Source organism: Podarcis raffonei, chromosome 1, assembly GCF_027172205.1.
Source record: "Podarcis raffonei isolate rPodRaf1 chromosome 1, rPodRaf1.pri, whole genome shotgun sequence".
NCBI classification, from domain to species: domain Eukaryota; kingdom Metazoa; phylum Chordata; class Lepidosauria; order Squamata; family Lacertidae; genus Podarcis; species Podarcis raffonei.
This window is the reverse complement of record NC_070602.1, coordinates 7,096,334-7,117,329: the sequence shown is the minus strand read 5'-3', so window position 1 is coordinate 7,117,329 and position 20,996 is coordinate 7,096,334. Positions and strand designations below refer to the sequence as shown.

General features: G+C 46.4%; 1 protein-coding gene across 6 annotated transcripts in view; it reads left to right on the top strand.

Annotated features, from left to right (window-relative positions):
• Positions 1-4,668: 4,668 nt before the first annotated feature.
• TMEM260 (transmembrane protein 260) overlaps positions 4,669-20,996 on the top strand; it is an 87,406-nt gene continuing 71,078 nt past the window's right edge. For 3 of the 6 annotated variants that reach the window (XM_053393768.1, XM_053393674.1, XM_053393575.1), the window contains exons 1-3: positions 4,722-4,874; positions 11,908-11,939; positions 12,756-12,907. In XM_053393768.1, the coding sequence (XP_053249743.1) occupies positions 4,781-4,874; positions 11,908-11,939; positions 12,756-12,907 (278 nt within the window). In that variant the 5' untranslated portion in view covers positions 4,722-4,780. Of the gene's footprint in view, positions 4,875-11,907; positions 11,940-12,755; positions 12,908-20,996 lie in introns of all 6 variants that reach the window. The other 3 variants (XM_053393949.1, XM_053394041.1, XM_053393862.1) reach the window with 2 other exon arrangements.

The window sequence follows — 20,996 nt, the reverse complement described above, 5'->3', positions numbered from 1 at the left end:
AAACCTATTGGCGTTTCGCAACTTTATGACTAGTTGCAGGACCTTAGCCAGACCTTGCAGAGAAAACACAGAGTTCATGGAAACAATTGGCAACTTGTCTGCAGACAGGATGGACGAAGCAGGAACCAGGAACTTGTAGTTAGGTGTTTATTATGTTGTTGTTGTTGTTGTTTAGTCGTTTAGTCGTGTCCGACTCTTCGTGACCCCCTGGACCAGAGCACGCCAGGCACTCCTGTCTTCCACTGCCTCCCGCAGTTTGGTCAAACTCATGCTGGTAGCTTCGAGAACACTATCCAACCATCTCATCCTCTGTCATCCCCTTCTCCTTGTGCCCTCCATCTTTCCCAACATCAGGGTCTTTTCCAGGGAGTCTTCTCTTCTCCTGAGGTGGCCAAAGTCTTGGAGCCTCAGCTTCAGGATCTATCCTTCCAGTGAGTTTATTATATACAGTGGACTATTTACAGGAACAGAACAGAACACGGATCTTTAACTAACTCTCTCTCACACAACTCACAACTCCTACACTGAACTGACACTCAAACTCGTACATTCCAGTTAGTAGGCCATTAATCATTATTCCCGTGAGAGAGCTTGACCAATCATGGAGCTGTCTCCATGCCTCTGTATCACCAGGCAGACTTACTCCTTCACATTGCCTTGGCTGTCGGCCAAATGCTAATTTTCTGTGTGGGTAGCTGCACGTATTCAGATTCCCAACAGCCTGTTGGATGAGGCCAATGGCCCATCTAAGTCTAACATTCTGTTCTCACTGGGGCCAACTAGATGCTCCATGGGGAAGCTTGAAGGCAGGATCCAAGCACAAGAGCCATCACTCTTCCTGCTGTTTCCACTGACTGGTTTTCAGAAACATCCGTGGAGGCAGAGCGCAGCCACCATGGCTAGCATGTCAGGAGTTCAGCCTACACTCCAGTAGGACCCTGGCAGAGACACATGCCCGACTGGCATGTCTCCTCCCTCCTGGTTGATCGTTTGGGAGTTTCAAAAGCTTTGTTCTGCCTGAACATCACAGCGACCGATGCCAACCGACACCGGCACACTCAGGGATCCGCAGAGTTTGCGCAGATTGCGTAACAGACCTCAGCAACTCAGCATTTTGGCTAATCTACTTTATTTACATATAAACACACACGGAGCACTGCAACATGGCTCCCTCTCCCACTCTAGCATCAGACAGCAAAGAGGGAAAAAATAAAGGACAATAGTCCCACTTCATGGAACGCAGTAACACAAACATTCTGTCTCCGTCACTTCCCACTCTGTGGAGTCGAAACATACCACTTCATGTGAAAGACAACAATCCTGTGGCTGCAATCATTCAGCAGGAATTCTAACAGCCATTGAGAGCCCTCTCTCCTCCACGAATTTGTCTAATCATCTTCTAAGCCATCTATGTTAATGGCCATCACTGCCTCCGACAGGAGTGAATTTGGATATTGAACATTTCACTCTAGCCCTTTACTTCCTGCTCTTTCTCTCTGTCTCCCTAACCTCCCACCCCCCAGATTGCCTGAATTTACTTCCTGCTGAATTTACCTTTTAAGCATTATTCTGTATCGTGACAGCTATTTCAGCTATGCAACAAAACTGGTTGACAAAGGGAAGGGGTGGGTGGGGGACTGTGCACCTTCAAGGCTTGTTAATTCTCCCAGAAGAAGTCATAACTGTATTATTATTATTATTTTAATGTTCCCTTCCAAGCAATCCTTCACAAATTCCAGCTTGTTTGCACTGAGAAGTCACATTAGATCTGCTCTTGGGTGCTTAGCGCAAGTCTTGTGTTTTGAATCTCATCTGTGCTATGAACTCAAAAGGGGCCCTTAGGCAAGTCAGTCTCTCAGCCTCAGTCCTCCCATCTGCTAAATGGGTATAATACCATATTGTCTTTTACAGTGATGAGGGGAGCTGTAGTTCAGCAAACCCTGGAGAGCATCACATTGAACTAGACAACACACGTGAACTGTTTTGAGATACTTTAAATGCTCATGAATAGTATTTGGGGAGTATTACCTGGGATTTCCACTCCCCCTCCATCCCTGATGCAACTCAGGTAAATATAGAAAGCCGATTTTCAGTAGATTGGTAGATTGGGCACAAGAAGAGAAAATTGTGCATGTGGAATAAGTGCCAGGGGAGACCCCACCCCCATAAATAGTAGAATTCAGGCCTTTTCAATGAAGCTGAATGTCTGAACACAAAAAGAGGTGCGCTGGATCAGGCCAGTGGCCTGTCTAGTCCAGCATCCTGTTCTCGCAGTGGCCACTCAGAGATGTATGGGAAGCTGGCAAAGGGCCTGAGCATAAGCGCAATCTCCCCTGCCATAAAAGAGAAATGGTGCAGATGTGTGTACACACATGCATTCTCTCCCCACGTTACGTGCGCACTGCATGAATTTACGGCGATAATACAGGCCGGTTGCGGACCTGAAATCAGGGTGTGGTGGTATAAACCATTGCTAGAAATGCGCAACATCAAAAAAATGAAGATCATGGCCACTGGTCCCATCACCTCCTGGCAAATAGAAGGGGAAGAAATGGAGGCGATGAGAGATTTTACTTTCTTGGGCTCCATGATCACTGCAGATGGTGACAGCAGTCACGAAATTAAAAGACGCCTGCTCCTTGGGAGAAAGGCGATAGCAAATCTAGATAGCATCTTGAGAAGTAGAGACATCACCTTGCCAACAAAGGTCCGTATAGTTAAACCTATGGTTTTCCCAGTAGTGATGTATGGAAGTGAGTTGTTGTTGTTGTTTAGTCGTGTCCAACTCTTTGTGACCCCATGGACCAGAGCACGCCAGGCACTCCTGTCTTCCACTGCCTCCCGCAGTTTGGTCAAACTCATGCTGGTAGCTTCGAGAACACTATCCAACCATCTCGTCCTCTGTCCAGCTCTCACTTCCGTACATCACTACTGGGAAAACCATAGCTTTAACTATATGGACCTTTGTTGGCAAGGTGATGTCTCTGATTTTTAAGATGCTTTCTATGTTTGTCATTGCTTTTCTCCCAAGAAGCAGGCGTCTTTTAATTTCGTGGCTGTGAAGCTGGACCATAAAGAAGGCTGATCGCCGAAGAATTGATGATTTTGAATTATGGTGCTGGAGGAGATTCTTGAGAGTCCCATGGACTGCAAGAAGATCAAACCTATCCATTCTGAAGGAAATCAGCCCTGAGTGCTCACTGGAAGGACAGATCGTGAAGCTGAGGCTCCAAGACTTTGGCCACCTCATGAGAAGACTCCCTGGAAAAGACCCTGATGTTGGGAAAGATGGAGGGTACAAGGAGAAGGGGACGACAGAGGACAAGATGGTTGGACAGTGTTCTCGAAGCTACAAACATGAGTTTGACTCAACTGCGGGAGGCAGTGGAAGACAGGAGTGCCTGGCGTGCTCTGGTCCAGGGGGGTCACAAAGAGTCGGACACGACTGAACAACAAAATATACTTGACTGTCCTGCCTTTAGTGTATTGCTTGCATCCCTCTGGAGGCTGGAATGGCCACCAATTTGGATGGCTTCCAATAATGGAGGATAAGGCTGCCAATGTCTACTTAACCATGATGTCTGTGCTGTGCCTCCACATTTACTTCTGAATACTAGTGGCTGGAAACTTCAGGAAGGGAGAGGGCTCTTGTGCTCATGTCTGAGCTTGCAAGCTTCCCCCAATGGTCAGCCATTGTGAGAAAGGAAGTAGATAGGATACTGGCCTGATCCAGAACAGCGCTTCTTATGTACTCTAGCTCTTACAGACAGCGGCTGCTCTGCTGTGATTTTTGACCCTGGATGTCAAAGATGAGCAGCTGCTGTACTGAATGTGGAATTTAAGGGATATCTGTTGATTTTTGTTGAGGTATGCAGCAAAAGGTATAAAGCAGTATACAAGATAGAGAGACGAGGATATAGATGATAGATAGATAGATAGATAGATACTGTAGATACATGATAGATAGATGATAAATAGATGATAGTTAGAGATGATTCAGCGGTTCTCAACTTGTGGGTCCCCAGATGTTGTTGGACTACAACTCCCATCATCCCTGAGCTCTGGCCTTGCTAGCTAGGGGTGATGGGAGTTGTAGTCCAACAACATCTGGGGACCCACAGGTTGAGAAATAGATGATAGATAGATAGATATAGAAAATGATAGATGTGTATGACAAATAGGGAACATGGTGTCATGGACGCAGAGGGATGGTGGGAGGAACCAGCTGGGGAACCCCTAAGGTAAGAAGGTTCAGAGTCTGGGAAATGGTGGTGGGACAATGATGAGTGGTCAGAGGCACAAGACAGGAACTACAACAACAGCAACAGAACTGCGCACCAGGCGCAATTGGGAGCTTCATTTGCGCGTTCTCAGTAGTAAAGTGAGGCTTGCCCCGGCGTGGCACGCGGGAAGGAGGTGCAAAGAAGGAGGTCTGCCCTCGATGCGGCGATCTGGGGCCTCAAGGAACCCCTCAAGGAACTACACGCCTCCGCAAAGACTCCCCATCTTAGCGACCTCGTTTCCCCGCAATCTCCCGGGTCCCCTCGTGCCTGCAGTACCGCTGCCCGCCGGGCGGGGGAGCGCGTCGCCGCAGCCCGGCCAGGCAAGCGGAGAGCGCTCCGGCGTGGGCGCAACCACCGCGAAGGGGGTGCAGGAAGCTTCCCTCCTCCGCGCCCTCGGGGAATGGAACAGGCCGGCGTTGGCCGCGCCCACAACCCGGAAGCCAGCAGGCGAGTGGGCGGCGAGACCGGCTGGGCGCGCGCATGCGCGGCTCCGATCCATGGGGCCGCTGAATGGGGCCGGCGCGGTGGGCGCGGGGGTGGCGGCCTTGTACGTGGCGGCCCTGCCCCTCTCCGTGCCCGGGGGAGACTCTGGTAACGTACCCGTCCCCCTCCTCCTACCCCATGATGCACCGCGGGGCGAGGGGCGGGACCCTCTCGGCAAAATCTGCATATATTTGCATATTCTAATTTATGTTAATATGGAGCCTCCTTGGTTTGTGCGGGTTGTTCCCCCCCCCTTTCTCCTTCTCCATCTGTTTATTATGTATTACATATTTTATTATATATTTATTGGTTTCATAAAATTTATGCATCTCAACTTTGGAACTCCCCGCCTATTGAGGGCGCCAGCTAAAAATATTCCTCTTCAGACAAGCCTTGCTTACCCAGGTTCTTAGGAAGCGGAGGGGACCTTAATCTGTTTCAGTACTTTAAAAGTAGGGTTAAAAGTAGGGTTGTGATTTTCCCCACCCCACCCCACACTCAGTTATTGCTGCTTTACCTTTTAGTAACCCCCCTTTTTATTTTAAAAAAGCAGGGTATAAATTTTATGAAATAAAAATATGAAAATTGTATGTGGGGGGAAATACGCACCTCAGAGTGGTTTTACAAAAATATAAAGCAATAAAAGTATCACCAAAAACCCAACAAACAAAAACCCCTCCAAGGCGTTTTACGAAAAGATAAAACAATTAAATCCAGAATTCTCAACCCTACTTTAAAGAGTTTTAAGGAGGTCACTATTACTCCCCATTTGGTAGGTTCAAAACTCACATCCACTGCATACATATAAAGCACTTTATATTATTATTATTATTATTATTATTATCTGACCTCCAGCTCTCAGAGTTGCAAGAAATAAAACATCATGTTAAAAACACTTTAAAACAGCTTAGAGTCATGGAAATAGGGTGAGTTCTAAAATTATATACCTCACGTGTCAAAAGCCGGGGTGAATTTATAAGGAAAGTGCCAGGAGCACGTCTGTGGGGAGGGAGTGCCGCAACTTTGGGGCTACCACAGAGAAGGCCCCGCAAGCTTCTAAAGGGCAGAGGAAAGCCGCTCCTCAAGAAAGTCTCCCAGTGTAGTGCAGTGCCTGATGGACGTTTACAAAATTTGCATGGCATGGAGAAATTGGATAGACAAAACTTTTTCTCTTTTCATAGCACTAGAACTTCTGGGCTTTCAACAAAGTTGGATGTTGAAAGATTAAGGGCAGATGAGAGAAAGCCCTTCATGCAGGACATAGTTGAACTGTGGAACTCCCTTCCACAGTAGGCAGTGGGGCCACCAACTCAGATGGCTTGGATGATTAGAGTCCAGGGGTCAACAAACATTTTCAACAGGGGGCTGGTCCACTGTCCGTCAGATCTTGTGGGGGGCCGGACTGTATTTTGGGGGAAAAAGAAGAACGAATTCCTATGCCCCACAAATAATCCAGATATGCATTTTAAATAAAAGCACACATTCTACTCATGTAAAAACACCAGGCAGGCCCCACTAATAATAATAATAATAATAATAATAATAATAATAATAATAATAATAATAATAATTTTATTTATACCCTGCCTTCCCCAGCCAAGGGCAGCTAACACCAGATATAAAACAATTGATTGAAATACAACTTGAAAAACAAGATTAAAATACAACATTAAAATGCAGCCTCATTTCAGCAGAAACTCAAAAACTTTTAGGGGGGTGAAAACGGCAAGTCTTCACCAAGGCTAACTATCCAGACTGGTCCTACGTGGGCCAGCAAAAAAGCCAGGCAATTCCCCAAGTAGGAGTTCCCAGAGATGCATTTTAAATAAAAGGACACTTTCTACTCATGTAAAAACACTCTGATTCCCGGACCGTCCGTGGGCCGGATTAAGAAGGTGATTGGGCCGGATCTGGCCCCCAGGCCTTAGTTTGCCTACCCATGGCATGGATGATTAGACCTTCAGGGAGGAGAGAGCTTTCCACGACTCCTAGCCATGAAGACTATGCTTTGCCTTCACTGTTGGAGACAGCAATGCTTCTGGAATACCAGTCGCTGGAAACCACAGGAGAGGAGGGGGCTCCTGTGTTCGAATCCCGCTTTTGGTGGTTGGCCACTGTGAGCCTGCTGGAGTAGATGGGCCACTGATCTGATCCAGCACGTTCTTATGCCTTTATAGTTGCTTCTCATTGGGCTGTTGGAGTTCCCCGTGAAGGTATTTTGTGCTTCTGTACAAACGCGGGTGGTGCTGTGGTCTAAACCACAGAGCCTTGGGCTTGCTGATCAGAAGGTCGGTGGTTCGAATCCCCACGACGGGTGAGCTCCCGTTGCTCGGTCCCTGCTCCTGCCAACCTAGCAGTTCGAAAGCACGCCAAAGCTTGCCATTTGGCCTTCGTCAGTCAGGGTCCATGGTGCTCACACTTAGGGACTCCCTGTGGGAGCTATGAAGCTAGGCTAAGCTGGCTTGGCAGCTGAAGGAAATCTGTTTTGAAAGACAGTTCAGTGTGCACCATCCCTGGGAGCCAAAGATGCCCATCCGTCCTCAGGCTAAGGAGTAAAAACCACATGGAGAAACACCGGGAGCTGCCTCATAGCAAGCTAGACTCTTAGTCGGTCTAGCTCAATATAGTCTACACTGACTGGCAGTGGGTTTCCAGGACAGGGGTCTTCCCCATCCCTTCCTGGGCATGTTGGGGATTGAACCCGTGACCTTCTGCATGCAGAGCAGGTGCTCTATCACTAAGCTCTATCACCAGATCCCTAGGGATCTTCTGCTACCACTCTCAGGACTCATCTTCACTTCTGCTTGTCCATTCTTTGCAGGCACAGATGAGAGCGGTTTTCTGTTTGCCCCACTCTTTCCCTGGGAAAACTCATTCTTTAGTGCTGAACACGCAAACATCTATCTGTGGAAAACCTGGTTGACGTTTGTGCCAATTCAGCGGTAAAGATTGGGTTTTCTGGGGGTGGGGAAGCAGTGGGACAATCAGAAGTCTGCATGAGCCCTTGGTGTTTGCCCCTGCAGCCTCTTATCCCTCACCAGGCCCACTTTAATGTAACAGGATGACATCCTCTTATATGGAGGAGCTCTGTGGGTTAAACCACAGAGCCTAGGACTTGCCCATCAGAATCGCGGATCCCCGCGATGGGGTGAGCTCCCGTTGCTCGGTCCCTGCTCCTGCCAACCTAGCAGTTCGAAAGCATGTCAAAGTGCAAGTAGATAAATAGGTACCACTCCAGCAGAAAGGTAAACAGCGTTTCCGTGCGCTGCTCTGGTTCTCCAGAAGCGGCTTAGTCATGCTGGCCACATGACCCGGAAGCTGTCTGAGGACAAACGCCGGCTCCCTTGGCCTATAGGGCGAGATGAGCACGCAACCCCAGAGTCATCCGTGACTAGACCTAATGGTCAGGGGTCCCTTTACCTTTACCTTAAATCTGATCTTGGGATTCAACTAAGCCGGCTGATACCCACTCCTTTGCAGCAATACTGATCTTGCATGCCATGGGATGGGAGAAGTGGGTCTTGGAAAAACAGAGGCGCTCTCTGTTTTGTGCATTCTGCACATCACTGCGGCATTGCCAAGTATGGATTTCCTGGAAAAGTTTGAATCAGATTCTCTCTCTCCCCCGCCCCCCGTACATCAGAAATTTTTCAGTTTGCACCAGGAAAATTTCCCGCTGCATCGGAGAGTGGTAATAGTTTAGCATGTTTGCTTCGCTCATGCTTACTAAACAAAGACATTTTGAAACTGCTCAGATTGACTAATGCTATATTTGCAAGTGCCAGCCGTTCATCCGTCAGGGTTGTTACTGGGACTGCAAACGTCAGTCTCCCTTAGCAGAACTTTGCTCCTCCCTGGTCCTTTCCACTGCCATGCCGTGCTAAGCTAAACCAAGGTTTGTCTCAGAGTGTCATCCGAACCAGGATTTATGGTTTGGCTCTCTCCTCCCTAACCAGATAACAAGCTTATAGGTTCAGTGGTGCCTTTATAGGATTGCAGTTTAGGCTGCTGAGATACTTTAGCGTTACGTTGCTGTTGCAGAGTGTGGATTCGGCAAATACTGAAAATATAATTTGCAATTGTTTTTCTCAGTTCGGTCTCGCCCTGAAAATGCAGTTGCACTCTACAGTAGCAACGTTTTGTGATTTGGACGTACAGTACAACCAAGATGGAGCGGTATTTTAAGCAAATTGTCCCCCAAGTGTAGAAATGTATGACAGACAAACAGTCTCTCAGGTAGTCTTGCCTGGAATATATTTGGAAGCCAATAGGATCAAGAATAGGATCAAGGACAGAGGTGCCTGGCGTGCTCTGGTCCATGGGGTCACGAAGAGTCGGACACGACTAAACGACTAAACAACAACAACAACAACAGGATCAAGAAAGTAGTCCTAGGAGATTGTTGCTTGGCCCCATGGCGTTTGAGTTGTGGGGTCCTGAAAATTAGTCCATTCTGTCCCCTATGCTGTTCAACATCTATAGGAACCCCTTGGGAGCTGACATTTGGGGATTTGGAGCATGATGTCATCTGTATGCTGTGGACAAGCAGCTGTTATCTCTCCATTCCCTCTGAATCAGGAGAGGCTGTGAAGGTGTTAGACCAGTCCCTGGAAGCAGTAGGGAACTGTGGGTGGCTGATTCCTGGAAATAAAGTATTAGGTGTGTTCTGGGAGGGGCTGCACAGATCCGGGAGTATTGTGCACCAGACACTCTCATGTCTCGCCAGAGTGGTGCATGCTCTGGTTATCTCCCGCTTGGACTACTGCAATGCGCTCTATATGGGGCTACCTTTGAAGGTGACCCGGAAACTAAAACTAATCCAGAATGCGGCAGCTAGACTGGTGACTGGGAGTGGCCACCGAGACCACATAACACCGGTCCTGAAAGACCTATATTGGCTCCCAGTACGTTTCCAAGCACAATTCAAGGTGTTGGTGCTGACCTTTAAAGCCCTAAACAGCCTCAGCCCAGTATACCTGAAGGAGCGTCTCCACCCCCATCGTTCTGCCCGGACACTGAGGTCCAGCGCCGAGGACCTTCTGGCAGTTCCCTCACTGCGAGAAGGGAAGTTCCAGGGAAACAGACGGAGGGCCTTCTCGGTAGTGGCACCCGCCCTGTGGAACACCCTCCCACCAGATGTCAAGCAAATACTGTTAACTATCTGACTTTTAGAAGATATCTGAATGCAGCCCTCTTTTAGGAAGTTTGTAATGTTTGATGTTTTATTGTATTTTTAGTATTTTATTGGAAGCCACCCAGAGTGACTGGGGAAACCCAGCCAGATGGGTGGGATATTAATAATAATAATAATAATAATAATAATAATAATGTTCATTTATTTATTATTATTTGGTGTCTCTGGCCAGGAGTATTTATGCCCAGCTTAGGCCGGTTTGCCAGCTGTGGATGCCCCTGGACTGGGATAGCGTGACCTCAGTTGCCCATGCCGCAGTGACTCCCACTTAGACTACTGCAGTGTGCTCTTTATGGGGCTGCCCTTGAAGCTGGTCCAGACGCTGCAGCTCTGCACTGGCTGCCAGTGAGCTACTGAGCCCAAGGTGTCAGTGCTAGAGTAAAAAGCCCTAAATAGTTCGAGACTCAAGTACCTAAAATAGTGACTTCCCCAGTAACAACCATTTTGGGCCCTATAGTTGGCCAGGGGAGACCCAGTGGTGGTGCTGCCTCCTGCTACTGCCCAGTTGGCATTGATCCATGACAGGGCCTTCTTGGTGGTGGCTCCATGTTTGTTCCCTGCCCTCCCCAGTGAGCTGCATCTGTCTCTCTCATTATTGGTTGCCAGCGGAAATTTATAAAGGCATCCTTGCTTACCCAGGCATTTGATGGCTGGCATATACTGGCCCTGGCAACCTTGAAATTTGCCACTGCTTTTAGCGTTCTTGGTGCTTTTTAAGTGCCTTTAAACCTTTCAAGTTTGCTTTTATTTTATTTTAAACTGTATGGTTTTATAAATAGCTGGCTTGATTCCCTCCAGATACTGTTGGACTCCAGGGGTTTCCTTCAACGTAGCACGAAGCAAAAATGCCATCAGTGCTAGGATTGGTATCCATTTCACAGCCAGTTAGCTCGATAAGTAGATAATCTGATTTCTTGCCGCTCTTCCCAGTAAGGTCCCAGGGCGGTTTGCAACTTTTTTTTTTTAAAAAAAGTTAAGATTGGTTTACAACAAATGACAGTCGAGAGAGACCAGGGTGGGTCCTAAAACGTATCTCATGTTTCAGAAGCCATGGTACAGGTGTGTCTTCAGGCATATGATGAAAACCACCTAAATAATATGTCAGGTGCACCTCCAAATATTTATTGGTGCTGAGAGCTGGAGCCGATGGGAGTGCTTTGCTTTGGACGCACGTGTTTAATTCAGACCTGCCCAAAAGTACTATCCTTCCAACAGTAACGTGAAATAGATTTGGCTAATGCCATCTGACATATCTTACAGTGCATCTGATCCCATGTACAGTGCTTTGAAGATGCTGCTGGCCGAACGAACATTCTTGACACCACTCTTCTCTTTCATTTTTTAAAAAGAAATTGCAAAAAAGGTGGAAAAATAATTCGGAACAGGGCTTTTCGTACACAATAAACTGAGGCCAAATATAATGGCAACGAAGCAGAGAATTCACAAGTCCCTTGGGAATACACTGCCACAGGTATATGGCCATGTTAGGGCAGTCCCCCTGCTTCAAAATGCGAAGCTGCAGATATTTTGGGAGACAAGGAATGATATCGGTAAATCGGTATTGAGCCGAGCTGCTGTGGAAATGGAAGTTTGCATGGTTATTTCACATCCCTTTCTGCAATACTGTTTGCGTCACCCGAATAGTTCCATTATTATTATTATTATTATTATTATTATTATTATTATTATTATTACAATGCACCTTCATTTATCTGCTGATAGAAGTGCCGAGAAAAAAACACGTAACAAAAGATATTTTGTGCAACGACATCAGTGGGGGAAGAAAATATTCTTGGAAAAATTTCATGCTGTTAAATCTCTACAGATTTACACTTTTATCCAGTCAAATTAATGCAAAACCCCCAACGCAAGGGTTTGGATTTTCAAAACTTGGGAGGAGTGTCGTTCCCTAATAGTAATTATTGGTTTTACATTATTTTTTCACAGGGGAGCTGATCACAGCCGCCTATGAGCTTGGAGTAAGTATTAGTTTTATTGTTTAATCAATGCTCTCATTAACAGTTTTAGGAATTAAGGAAGTTTAATTAAGCATGGAGTTAAAGTAGATTAATTTATTTTCAAACCACAGTTTTTGCTAACTTATAAGTACAGCACGCGACAATTTACTCCCAAGTTTTAAATCCAATTAAACTAAATTATAAAGCAAAGGCTTTACTGTATATACAGTAGTTGGCTTATTATCAACCCAAATTTTGTATAAGCTGGGGAGAATAAAATAAATCGGGTTAACAATTTTAATAAGTTTTGTTATTTAATAAACTTTTATTACGGCGTGTGATCCCCTTTAGGCGAGACCTTAGGACTGTCATCGCGGTGGTAATCCGATAGCAGTGTGGTCTTTCAGCTTGCTAACCAATAAAATAGTTCAGAATCTGTTCTTTCTCTCTATTTTGGTCGAATTGTATATGTATATGTATATGTATTTGGAATCCCAGCCTTTTGAATGACCGTAATATACTATGAACCCAAACTTCAAGCCATTTAAAGGACAATGCCGACGAGTCTCACCGCATCTCTTAAGTGGTGCATTCATCTCCTTGATGAGTGTAGCAAATCCACTAAGGCAAATATTTCTGCAAAGTTTAGAATTGGCACTTTAGAGAGAGAAGATGAGATGAGAAGGGGTGGGGAAGAAAATCTGCTTTTTTAAAAAAGGGACTGTGCTCTGACTTGCGTGTTTATTATGAGGCAGATAAAGCACTTATTTCTCCATCAGGCAGCCCTTGTGTGACATCTTCACTGCAAAGCCTTCTCTGTTTGTTTTTCCCTCATAGGTTGCTCACCCCCCAGGCTATCCTCTTTTCACTCTTTTGGCTAAACTGGCAATTGAGCTGCTCCCTTTCGGCTCGGTCGCTTTCCGCGTGAACCTGCTCTGCGCTGTGCTCGGAGCCGCCGCAGCGCCGTTTTTCTTTTACACCGTGGCCAGGTAAAGTAGATGCTGCTGGTATATATTTTCCCCCTGCTTTTCCGGGATCTGCAGTTACTGGGTAGGATCTTTAATTGTGGAGATGAGCTTCTCCCCGACACAAAAGCAGCAGCGGCGGCGGCAGTGGCCGCTGTCCGTGACAGGCTGTGCATGCAGAACCGAACAAAATGCATAATTTTCCGGGCGAAGGCAGGCCTTGACAGGACATGACGCTAGCTCTGTGTGAGTCCAAGGGAAGACTCCCTACCCCCCCCCCAAGCCCGCAGCACTTGCTTTCCTGGAGCAGCAAACAGCTTCTGAAACACCGAAGGAGTTTCAAGAACAGTTTGTAACATGGGTGTTTTGGGGATTCAGTTTTGGGAAAGCGGCGGGGACAGGGGACGTCGAAAATTGTGCAGGGCTAGCGCAGGTCCCTTGCATGAGTCTAAGCTGGCCTTTGGATCCCAAGCTCAGTTGATTGTGGAAAAAACTACAGAGCACCAGAGAAGTAATATCTCTCTGCCCTGATGCATCTCGGCTCTCGGCTCCATTCCAGAAGCGGAAGCTGGCGAATGCTCCCTCGTGGAAGCTGCCCGCTTGGGGTTACGGAACAAACCAGACACTTTGGGAAATGGAAATCCACCGTATCAGTAGGGCTGGGCAATCTATTGACACAGAGCTTTCCAAACGATGCGTCGCGACACGTCCGTGTGTCGGCTGCAGTGTGTAGCTGTGCCATGCAAACGGTCCCTGCGCTCCCCCCGGGGCTGGAAAGGGAGCAAGTGGCCCAGCGGTTTGCTAGCAAGACTGAATTGCTGTGCCGCGAAAGGATGCGTGTCTAAAAAGTGCGTCACCAGCACGCAAGGTTCGGGAAGCTCTGTATTGATATATCGTCCCCAAACCGGTTTTTGAAGTCCGTATCGTGATAGAGGTTTCATCGTTCTGGACCCGGCAAGATACCGCGAATCGTGATGGGCGTTCATTTTTGACCTGGCAGTATATTGTGAACCGTGGTGTGTGGGTGTGCCTGCCACGCAGAAATCACAATGTAGGAAAAACCGTGACTCCCGCCGATGTCTCTGCATAGCTCCTTCCTTATTTCAGACACTGTGATATATCACGGTGTTTAGCTGGTGATATATCGCGATGTTGGAAACTGGATATCGCCCAGCCCATGTATCAGCAGGGCAAAGTATGCCATGCAGATTGTACAGCTTTTGCACTCATCCTGGTTGCCACTCTCACCTGTGGGGAAATGGGCAGAGAACCTATTGCCTGAATTTGGAGTCCCTGCCCTCGGACTGCTTCTCCGTTGCGTGTTCCATTTGCCTAAGCAGAGCTGGCACTGCCTGCCTATGAAGGAGGGGAGCCTTTGGGGGCCGGCAGAGCTCAGCATGCGCCCTGGATGTGCATTTAGCCAAGGCATGTGCATGTGCTGGCCCCGCAAATCCCCAAGCATAAAGCGTTTCGTTTTCCAACATCCCTGCAAGAGCGTACCCCGGACTGCATTCCTGGGGGCGTTGGGACATGATCTTAGGAACTTAGGCTGTTGCCTTCTGCTGAGTCCATCTAGCTTAGTATTGTCAACACTGGCTGGCAGCAGCTCTCCAGCATTTCAGGCAGGGAGTCTCTGCCAGTCCTACCTGTAGAAGCCTGGGGATGAACCTGGGACCTTCTGAATGCAAAGCAGATGTTTTGCCTCTGAGCTACAGCCCTTCCCCCCGATTTTAGAAGTAAGCAGCTGATCTAGTTATTAATCTTGTATCCCCTTCCTTTCCCCTCTCAATTTCCTACTTGTTTCTGCTTTCCTCCCTTCTGTACCCACTTCCTCTTTCTCCCTTTCTCTTAACCTTATTGTAGTTCGTAGTCATATCCTTAGTGGGAAAACGTCATTCATAAATTGCCTTCTAAAACAATGATAATATCTGCAATCAATCTAAATTAATTGGGATACATTCTGTGAACTGTTTTGCTTTAAACAAACGGCGCACACAAGGAAATATCTGCTATATACTAAAAGCCCTTCCCTTCTTTGGTTTAGCTGTACAACCAAAGTCTACATTAAAGTCAAAAACAACATTCAGCTGAATCGTCACGGCTGCTGAATTGTCAGTTTCCACCCCAGCGCTTGCTGCAAACTGCTAATTGATTCATCTGGCTACAGTTTATATAATTTAAATTTTGTATTGGGCCTTGGAGTCTTCACAAAAGTTAAAAACACACGCACAGACAACACCCCCCCCTTGCCGGAAAAAACCCAACTAATTTATTTCAAAAGAGTGGCAACATTGTTCAGTCTCGTTGATGCTGATCAGGTTTATCTAACCAGAAGTAACAATGTTTGTCATTACAAAAAGACACAGATGTCTTTTTTTTAATAAGTTAACAATACACGCATCAACTGTACTGGCAAACTTTTAATTGCTGGCGTTACGAAGGGGAGGCAGCTGCCTGCTGATGGCTTTATTTGCGTTATTCCACCTGTGTGGTACAGTACAGTGACTTGGAATACTGTACTGAACAAATAATATTGAGATGCAACTTGGATTGGCAGGGGCCGCAGTGGCAATGGGAGATCATCATGCTTTTGACCTTTAAAGCCCTTCACGGCCTAGGACCCTCGTACCTACGGGACCGCCTCTCCTGGTATGCCCCACAGAGAGCCTCAAGGTCCATAAATAACAACACCCTAGTGGTCCCAGGCCCTAAGGAAGTCAGATTAGCCTCAACCAGAGCCAGGGCCTTTTCAACTCTGGCTCCGGTCTGGTGGAACGCCCTGCCTCGTGAGACCAGGGCCCTGCAGGATCTGATTTCTTTCTGCAGGGCCTGTAAGACAGAGTTGTTCTTCCTGGCCTTTGGCTTGGAGCCAATTTGATTCCCTCCCTCCCTCTCTTTCTTTTTTCTTTTCCTTCTCCTCCTGCGATGAGGCTACATGTTAATATTTTAACGTTCCATTATTTTAATGTTGTATTTTATTTTTGTTTTTAAGTTGTAATCATTCATCTTGTTTTTATTATTGCTTGTAAGCCGCTCTGAGCCCGGCCTTGGCTGGGGAGGGCGGGGTATAAATAAAAATTATTATTATTATTATTATTATTATTATCAGTTGGAAGTGTGTGTGTGTGTCGGGAAATTTTCAGGTTATACCAACTTGCAAGAAAATATGAACAATCTTTCCCTTTTTTGCATTGCAGGATTCTCTGCTTCTAACCATGTGCAAAAGAGAAAGCATTTTGGGGTGGCCTGCCTTGGTTATTCGTTAAATTTATACCCCTGTCCTTCCTTCCAAAGGAGCCCAGGGTGGCAGCTGCTACAGTAATTCAAAAATACATTTAAATAATGGTACTACATTAGCTCCCCCCCCGTCTTTCTGTATCCTAACTCATAGGTGAGAAATGGTATTTTGGACGGTTCAAACCATCTTTTTGGGCCGGCTTTGGCCAGCCCAGTGGCCTCCAGAGAGTTCGGACTGCGCTGGCTGTGCTGTCAGGGGCTCACAGGAGTTTACATTAATTGTTTCAGTCTCAGGGTGACTCAAGAAGATAACATACAAACCGATAAAATCGTCGAAAAGCCAGAAATGTAACCAACGTCGTACAACACACAATTCCCCAAATGCTCAGCCAACAACACAGTAAGGACATGACTTACCTGGCTCTGCTCAAAGATGACCACAGCTGTAGAGGCTAGCTCAGGGGTAGGCAACCTAAGGCCCGTGGGCTGGATCTGGCCCAATCGCCTTCTAAATCCGGCCCACAGACTGTCCGGGAATCAGCGTGTTTTTCCATGAGTAGAATGTGTCCTTTTATTTAAAATGCATCTCTGGGTTATTTGTGGGGCCTGCCTGGTGTTTGTACATGAGTAGAATGTGTGCTTTTATTTAAAATGCACCTCTGGGTTATTTGTGGGGCATAGGAATTCATTCATTTACCCCCCCAAAAAATATAATCCGGCCCACCACATGGTCTGAGGGAAGGTGGACTGGCCAACAGCTGAAAAAGGTTGCTGACCCCTGGCCTAGCTTAACCACAGAAGGCCTGGGCGGATGGAAGTGTTTTTGCCTGGCATCTAAAAGCTGTCACTGGTGATGCCAGCTATGTTTTGCTGGAGACGATTCTAGAATCTGGTGGATACCTGAATTGGTGCCGGCTACCTGAGGCCCTCTTCACCCTCGCTTCCAGCAGGGTGGGAGACTGCCCCCTTCTCCCTCCTTATTGTGATCCAAGGCAATTGTGATATATTTAGGGAGGGCAGCCATGTGGGTTTTTCCCAAATGACCGGCGTAAGACTGCGAGTGGCCCCTGTTACGTACGCTGGTGAGGCTGATAACAAATTGGCGCTGCAGCAAAATGTTGCAGCGTGGTGGTGTTCCTGTTCAGGATGCTTATACAGTCATACCTCAGGATAAATACGCTTCAGGTGGCGCGCTTTCGGGCTGCGCTCCGCAGCGACCCGGAAGTAACGGAGCGCGTTACTTCAAGGTTTCGCCGCTCGCACATGCGCAGACGGTCAAAATGACGTCATGTGCGGAAGCGACAAAAAGCGACCTGCACACATGCAGACGCGTTGTCGCGTCTTACGTTCTGTTCGGGATGCGAATGGATCCCATTCGCATCCTGAGGTGCCACTGTATCTCCCGTCTTACTTGGTTTCCCTTTCTAATCTTACTATCATCTTGTTATTACAATTAATACCATTTTTTCAAGTGCTCAAAGTGCTTTGAGCGCATTATCTACTTATAAGTCTTCCAGCAACCCTGTAAGATAAGTCAACATCGCCCATTCTACAGGTGGAAGGACTGAGGGCTATCTGTCTATTTTTCTATCTAAAGTAGAGACAGGATTGTATTGTAGGAGAAGCAGCACCCACACCTCTGTGGCTTCTTGTGGAAGGATTGTTCTGATTGACAAGGGTCAGAGAAATAGGGCTTGTTTAATGACTTGGGGATAACAGTATAAGGGAGATAAATGCTGCAAGGGAGAGCATTTCAACAAACAATCCCAGGCTGGGGTAGCTGGGATAGCAGGCTTGTTGGTTTTTGAATGTCTGATGTAGATTTTTTCAATTTCGTTGTTCTGTATGGGACAATGACAATAAAGATTATAATCGTATCGTAAAATACAGGGCAGTGATATACTGGCACACTGCTAAGTCATACCAAAATAGATCACCAAGGCAACTACTCTAGAGTAAGGAGTGTGGACAAGCAAACAAATAAATTGCAGAAGTAAATGTGATTTCTTTCTGTGATTTATTTGTTTGCTTGTCCACAGTGCTTACTCTGGATTAGTTGATTTGGTGATATATTTTTGTATGAGCAGCCTGGCATTTTGTATTAATCCTACCTAGCCACTTAACAATAGTATGTTTCCTGCCAACAAACCACGGCCTGAAACTATGGTTTGTTGTTGACACAGTGATTTTTTGTGTGCCAGTGAACTTTGGTTTGTTCTAACCGTGGCTTGGCCGCTGTGTGGAATCCTTCCCTTAACCACTGCTCATTTTTCCATCTCATCTGTGGGACTTGATTTCTTAAACAAACCATGGCTTAGTGTTACATGCGAACAAGACCAGCGTCAAGGCAATTGTTAAGAAACCCTGTCATGGGACTGTGCCAAATCGGCAAAGGCTGTCTCACCCACAACAAAATGCAGTTTTTGTTTTGGCTATAACCGATAGCACTCTGCCAAGAGAGGTTTCTTGGACTGGTATGGGTGTGCGGGTAAACCAATCATTTTTCCAACTGAAACTGAAGGTTTATGAGTATTTCTGTACAGGGGCTGTTTCGAAGATACTTCAAATAAAGCATCACATTCTCTCCCTGCTCCCCAACCCTATCATGCTAGCAAATTATTTAGTTTGATGGCAATGCGTTGGCCTTGCCCAACTGCCCGTGGGCAGGCTTTGCCAAAGGTGGCTCCTCTTATTTAGAACCCCAGTTATTCATTCTTAACCATTCCTATATTGCTTTCAAAGCTCAGGAGTGCTTTGACAATCCTTATTCCATTCATTTTTCGGGGGCGGAAACCACCCACCCTTAATAATCCCGTTTAATGGGCGTGGAACTGAGGCCAACCGATACCAAGTTGCCCCAGGGTATTCAATGAAAAATTTCATGGCTGGGTGATGCGCTGAACCCAAGCCGCCCACATCCAAATGCCAGCAGTGTAGCCATGCTCGTTTTTATGGCTCTGGGGCTTTCCTAGGGAAATGCCAAACGCCGCTTTCTGCAGACAACTTGTTTCGGAGGCAGATCGGCCACCTTAGATCAGCCACCCTTTAATTCCTTACGAGTGAAATTTCAAGGGAAAGGGAACTTTGCGGGGCTTGTGCGTGAACAGCCTCCTGCAAGCGGAGAAGGGAGCAGCCAGCCTCTTTTGAAGATCCTCATTACACATTTTCTTTTCTACCAAATAAGAATTAACATTGCTTGAAACCCAGACCTGCTCCGCCAAGCACTCCTGCCAGGCTTCCTTGAAAGAGATGCAAGGCTGTTCAGGGAAAAGCGCCTGGTGGACTCGACGCTCTCGCTGGCTGGCTGGCTGCTCCTAGGCTGTGATAAATGTTTTACATACTGTGTGCCTTTGGGCACAGCCGCCTTCAGAGCCTTATTTGCTTAAGTACACCTCTCTAATATTTCATGAATAGGGGCTTCCCCTATCAGATAATTCATCCTTAACTAATTTTCAGCGTCGTTAAAGGAGTAGGGTTAATAGCAATAATATGGGGAAAGGGCCCCAAAGCTTTTTGGAGGGAAATATATAAAGCGCAAATTCTCAAGGCAAAGAGTGCTTTTGTCATATCGGCTGGGAGCAGCGTTGAGCCTAATGTTGGAGAAGAATAAATAATAATACTCCCAAGTTCCATTAGTGGTGGCGCAGGGGGGCGAGGGGGCAGAAATCCCCTCGTCTATACATTTTATTTTATATTAATCTCTAATGCATTCCTAGTAATGCCTCTCTTTGTAAGGATACGTCCTCATCCTCTGTTTATTCTAAACATCACAGGATGAAGCCTTACGAAGGAATTACATTTGCGTGCGGGGTTTTTGTGGTTGTTGTTGTCCTACAGCAGAAAGAGAAAAATAATAAACAGGTAAATTGAAAATAAAATCGCAATGGCAAGCTAATTTTGGGAGGTTTTTTTTTAAAAAAAACACATCTTTTTTAGGGCACATTAACAATTCATGCCTCAGACGCCCGGCATTTGAAACTGTATAATATTAGGGGGTGTATTTACTGGAAAAGAGTGGCCAAATGTGTCATTCAAACATCTTGAAGACTGTTTTTCTGTTTTACACACCACATCCACAAACCCAGTCTTATAGGAGCATGTCAATAAGGCTCTTTTAACTGTCCTTTTTAGGGTGCATTCATGATGATTTCTGCTTATGACGGTATTTGGGGCAATCACTGTTTCGTTAAAACGTTTTGGACCAGACCAACTGTTTCGTTTCCTTTTTTTAAAATACAATTTTTATTAATTTCTTTTTAACACAATATTTCAACATACCGATAACAAAGCAAATAAATTCTTTGCTCTACTGAGCTCGTGACTTCCCTCCACCCCTTCAACAGGTTTTTTATTTTCAAGTCTTTGTATCGCATTTTGTATCCTCCACTTCTGACCTTTATATCCTTATAGTCAACTCTGTCTCTTTGGTCAAAAAGTTTTAGAATTTACGATTTTTTGTCGCAGAGTTTATATCAGTCCTGCTAGTGCCTTCACATTTTTACAATAATTATTCATATACCCAATAAATCCAAGTGTTTCATTTCCAATCCGTGTGTGTCCTATAGTTTTCTGCGGAATGAACCACGAATGTTCCAGGTTTTTAACTTGGTGGGGTTTTTTGGCCCACCTTCTTAGTGCTCCAGTGCAAGGGTGCCGCTCTAGACGTCAATCGTGCTGTGACATTGGGAAACATTAAAGGTAAAGGGACCCCTGACCATTAGGTCCAGTCATGGCCAAATCTGGAGTTGTGGCGCTCATCTCGCTTTACTGGCCGAGGGAGCCGGCGTACAGCTTCCGGGTCATGTGGCCAGCATGACAAAGCCGCTTCTGGTGAACCAGAGCAGCGCATGGAAATGCCGTTTACCTTCCCACTGGA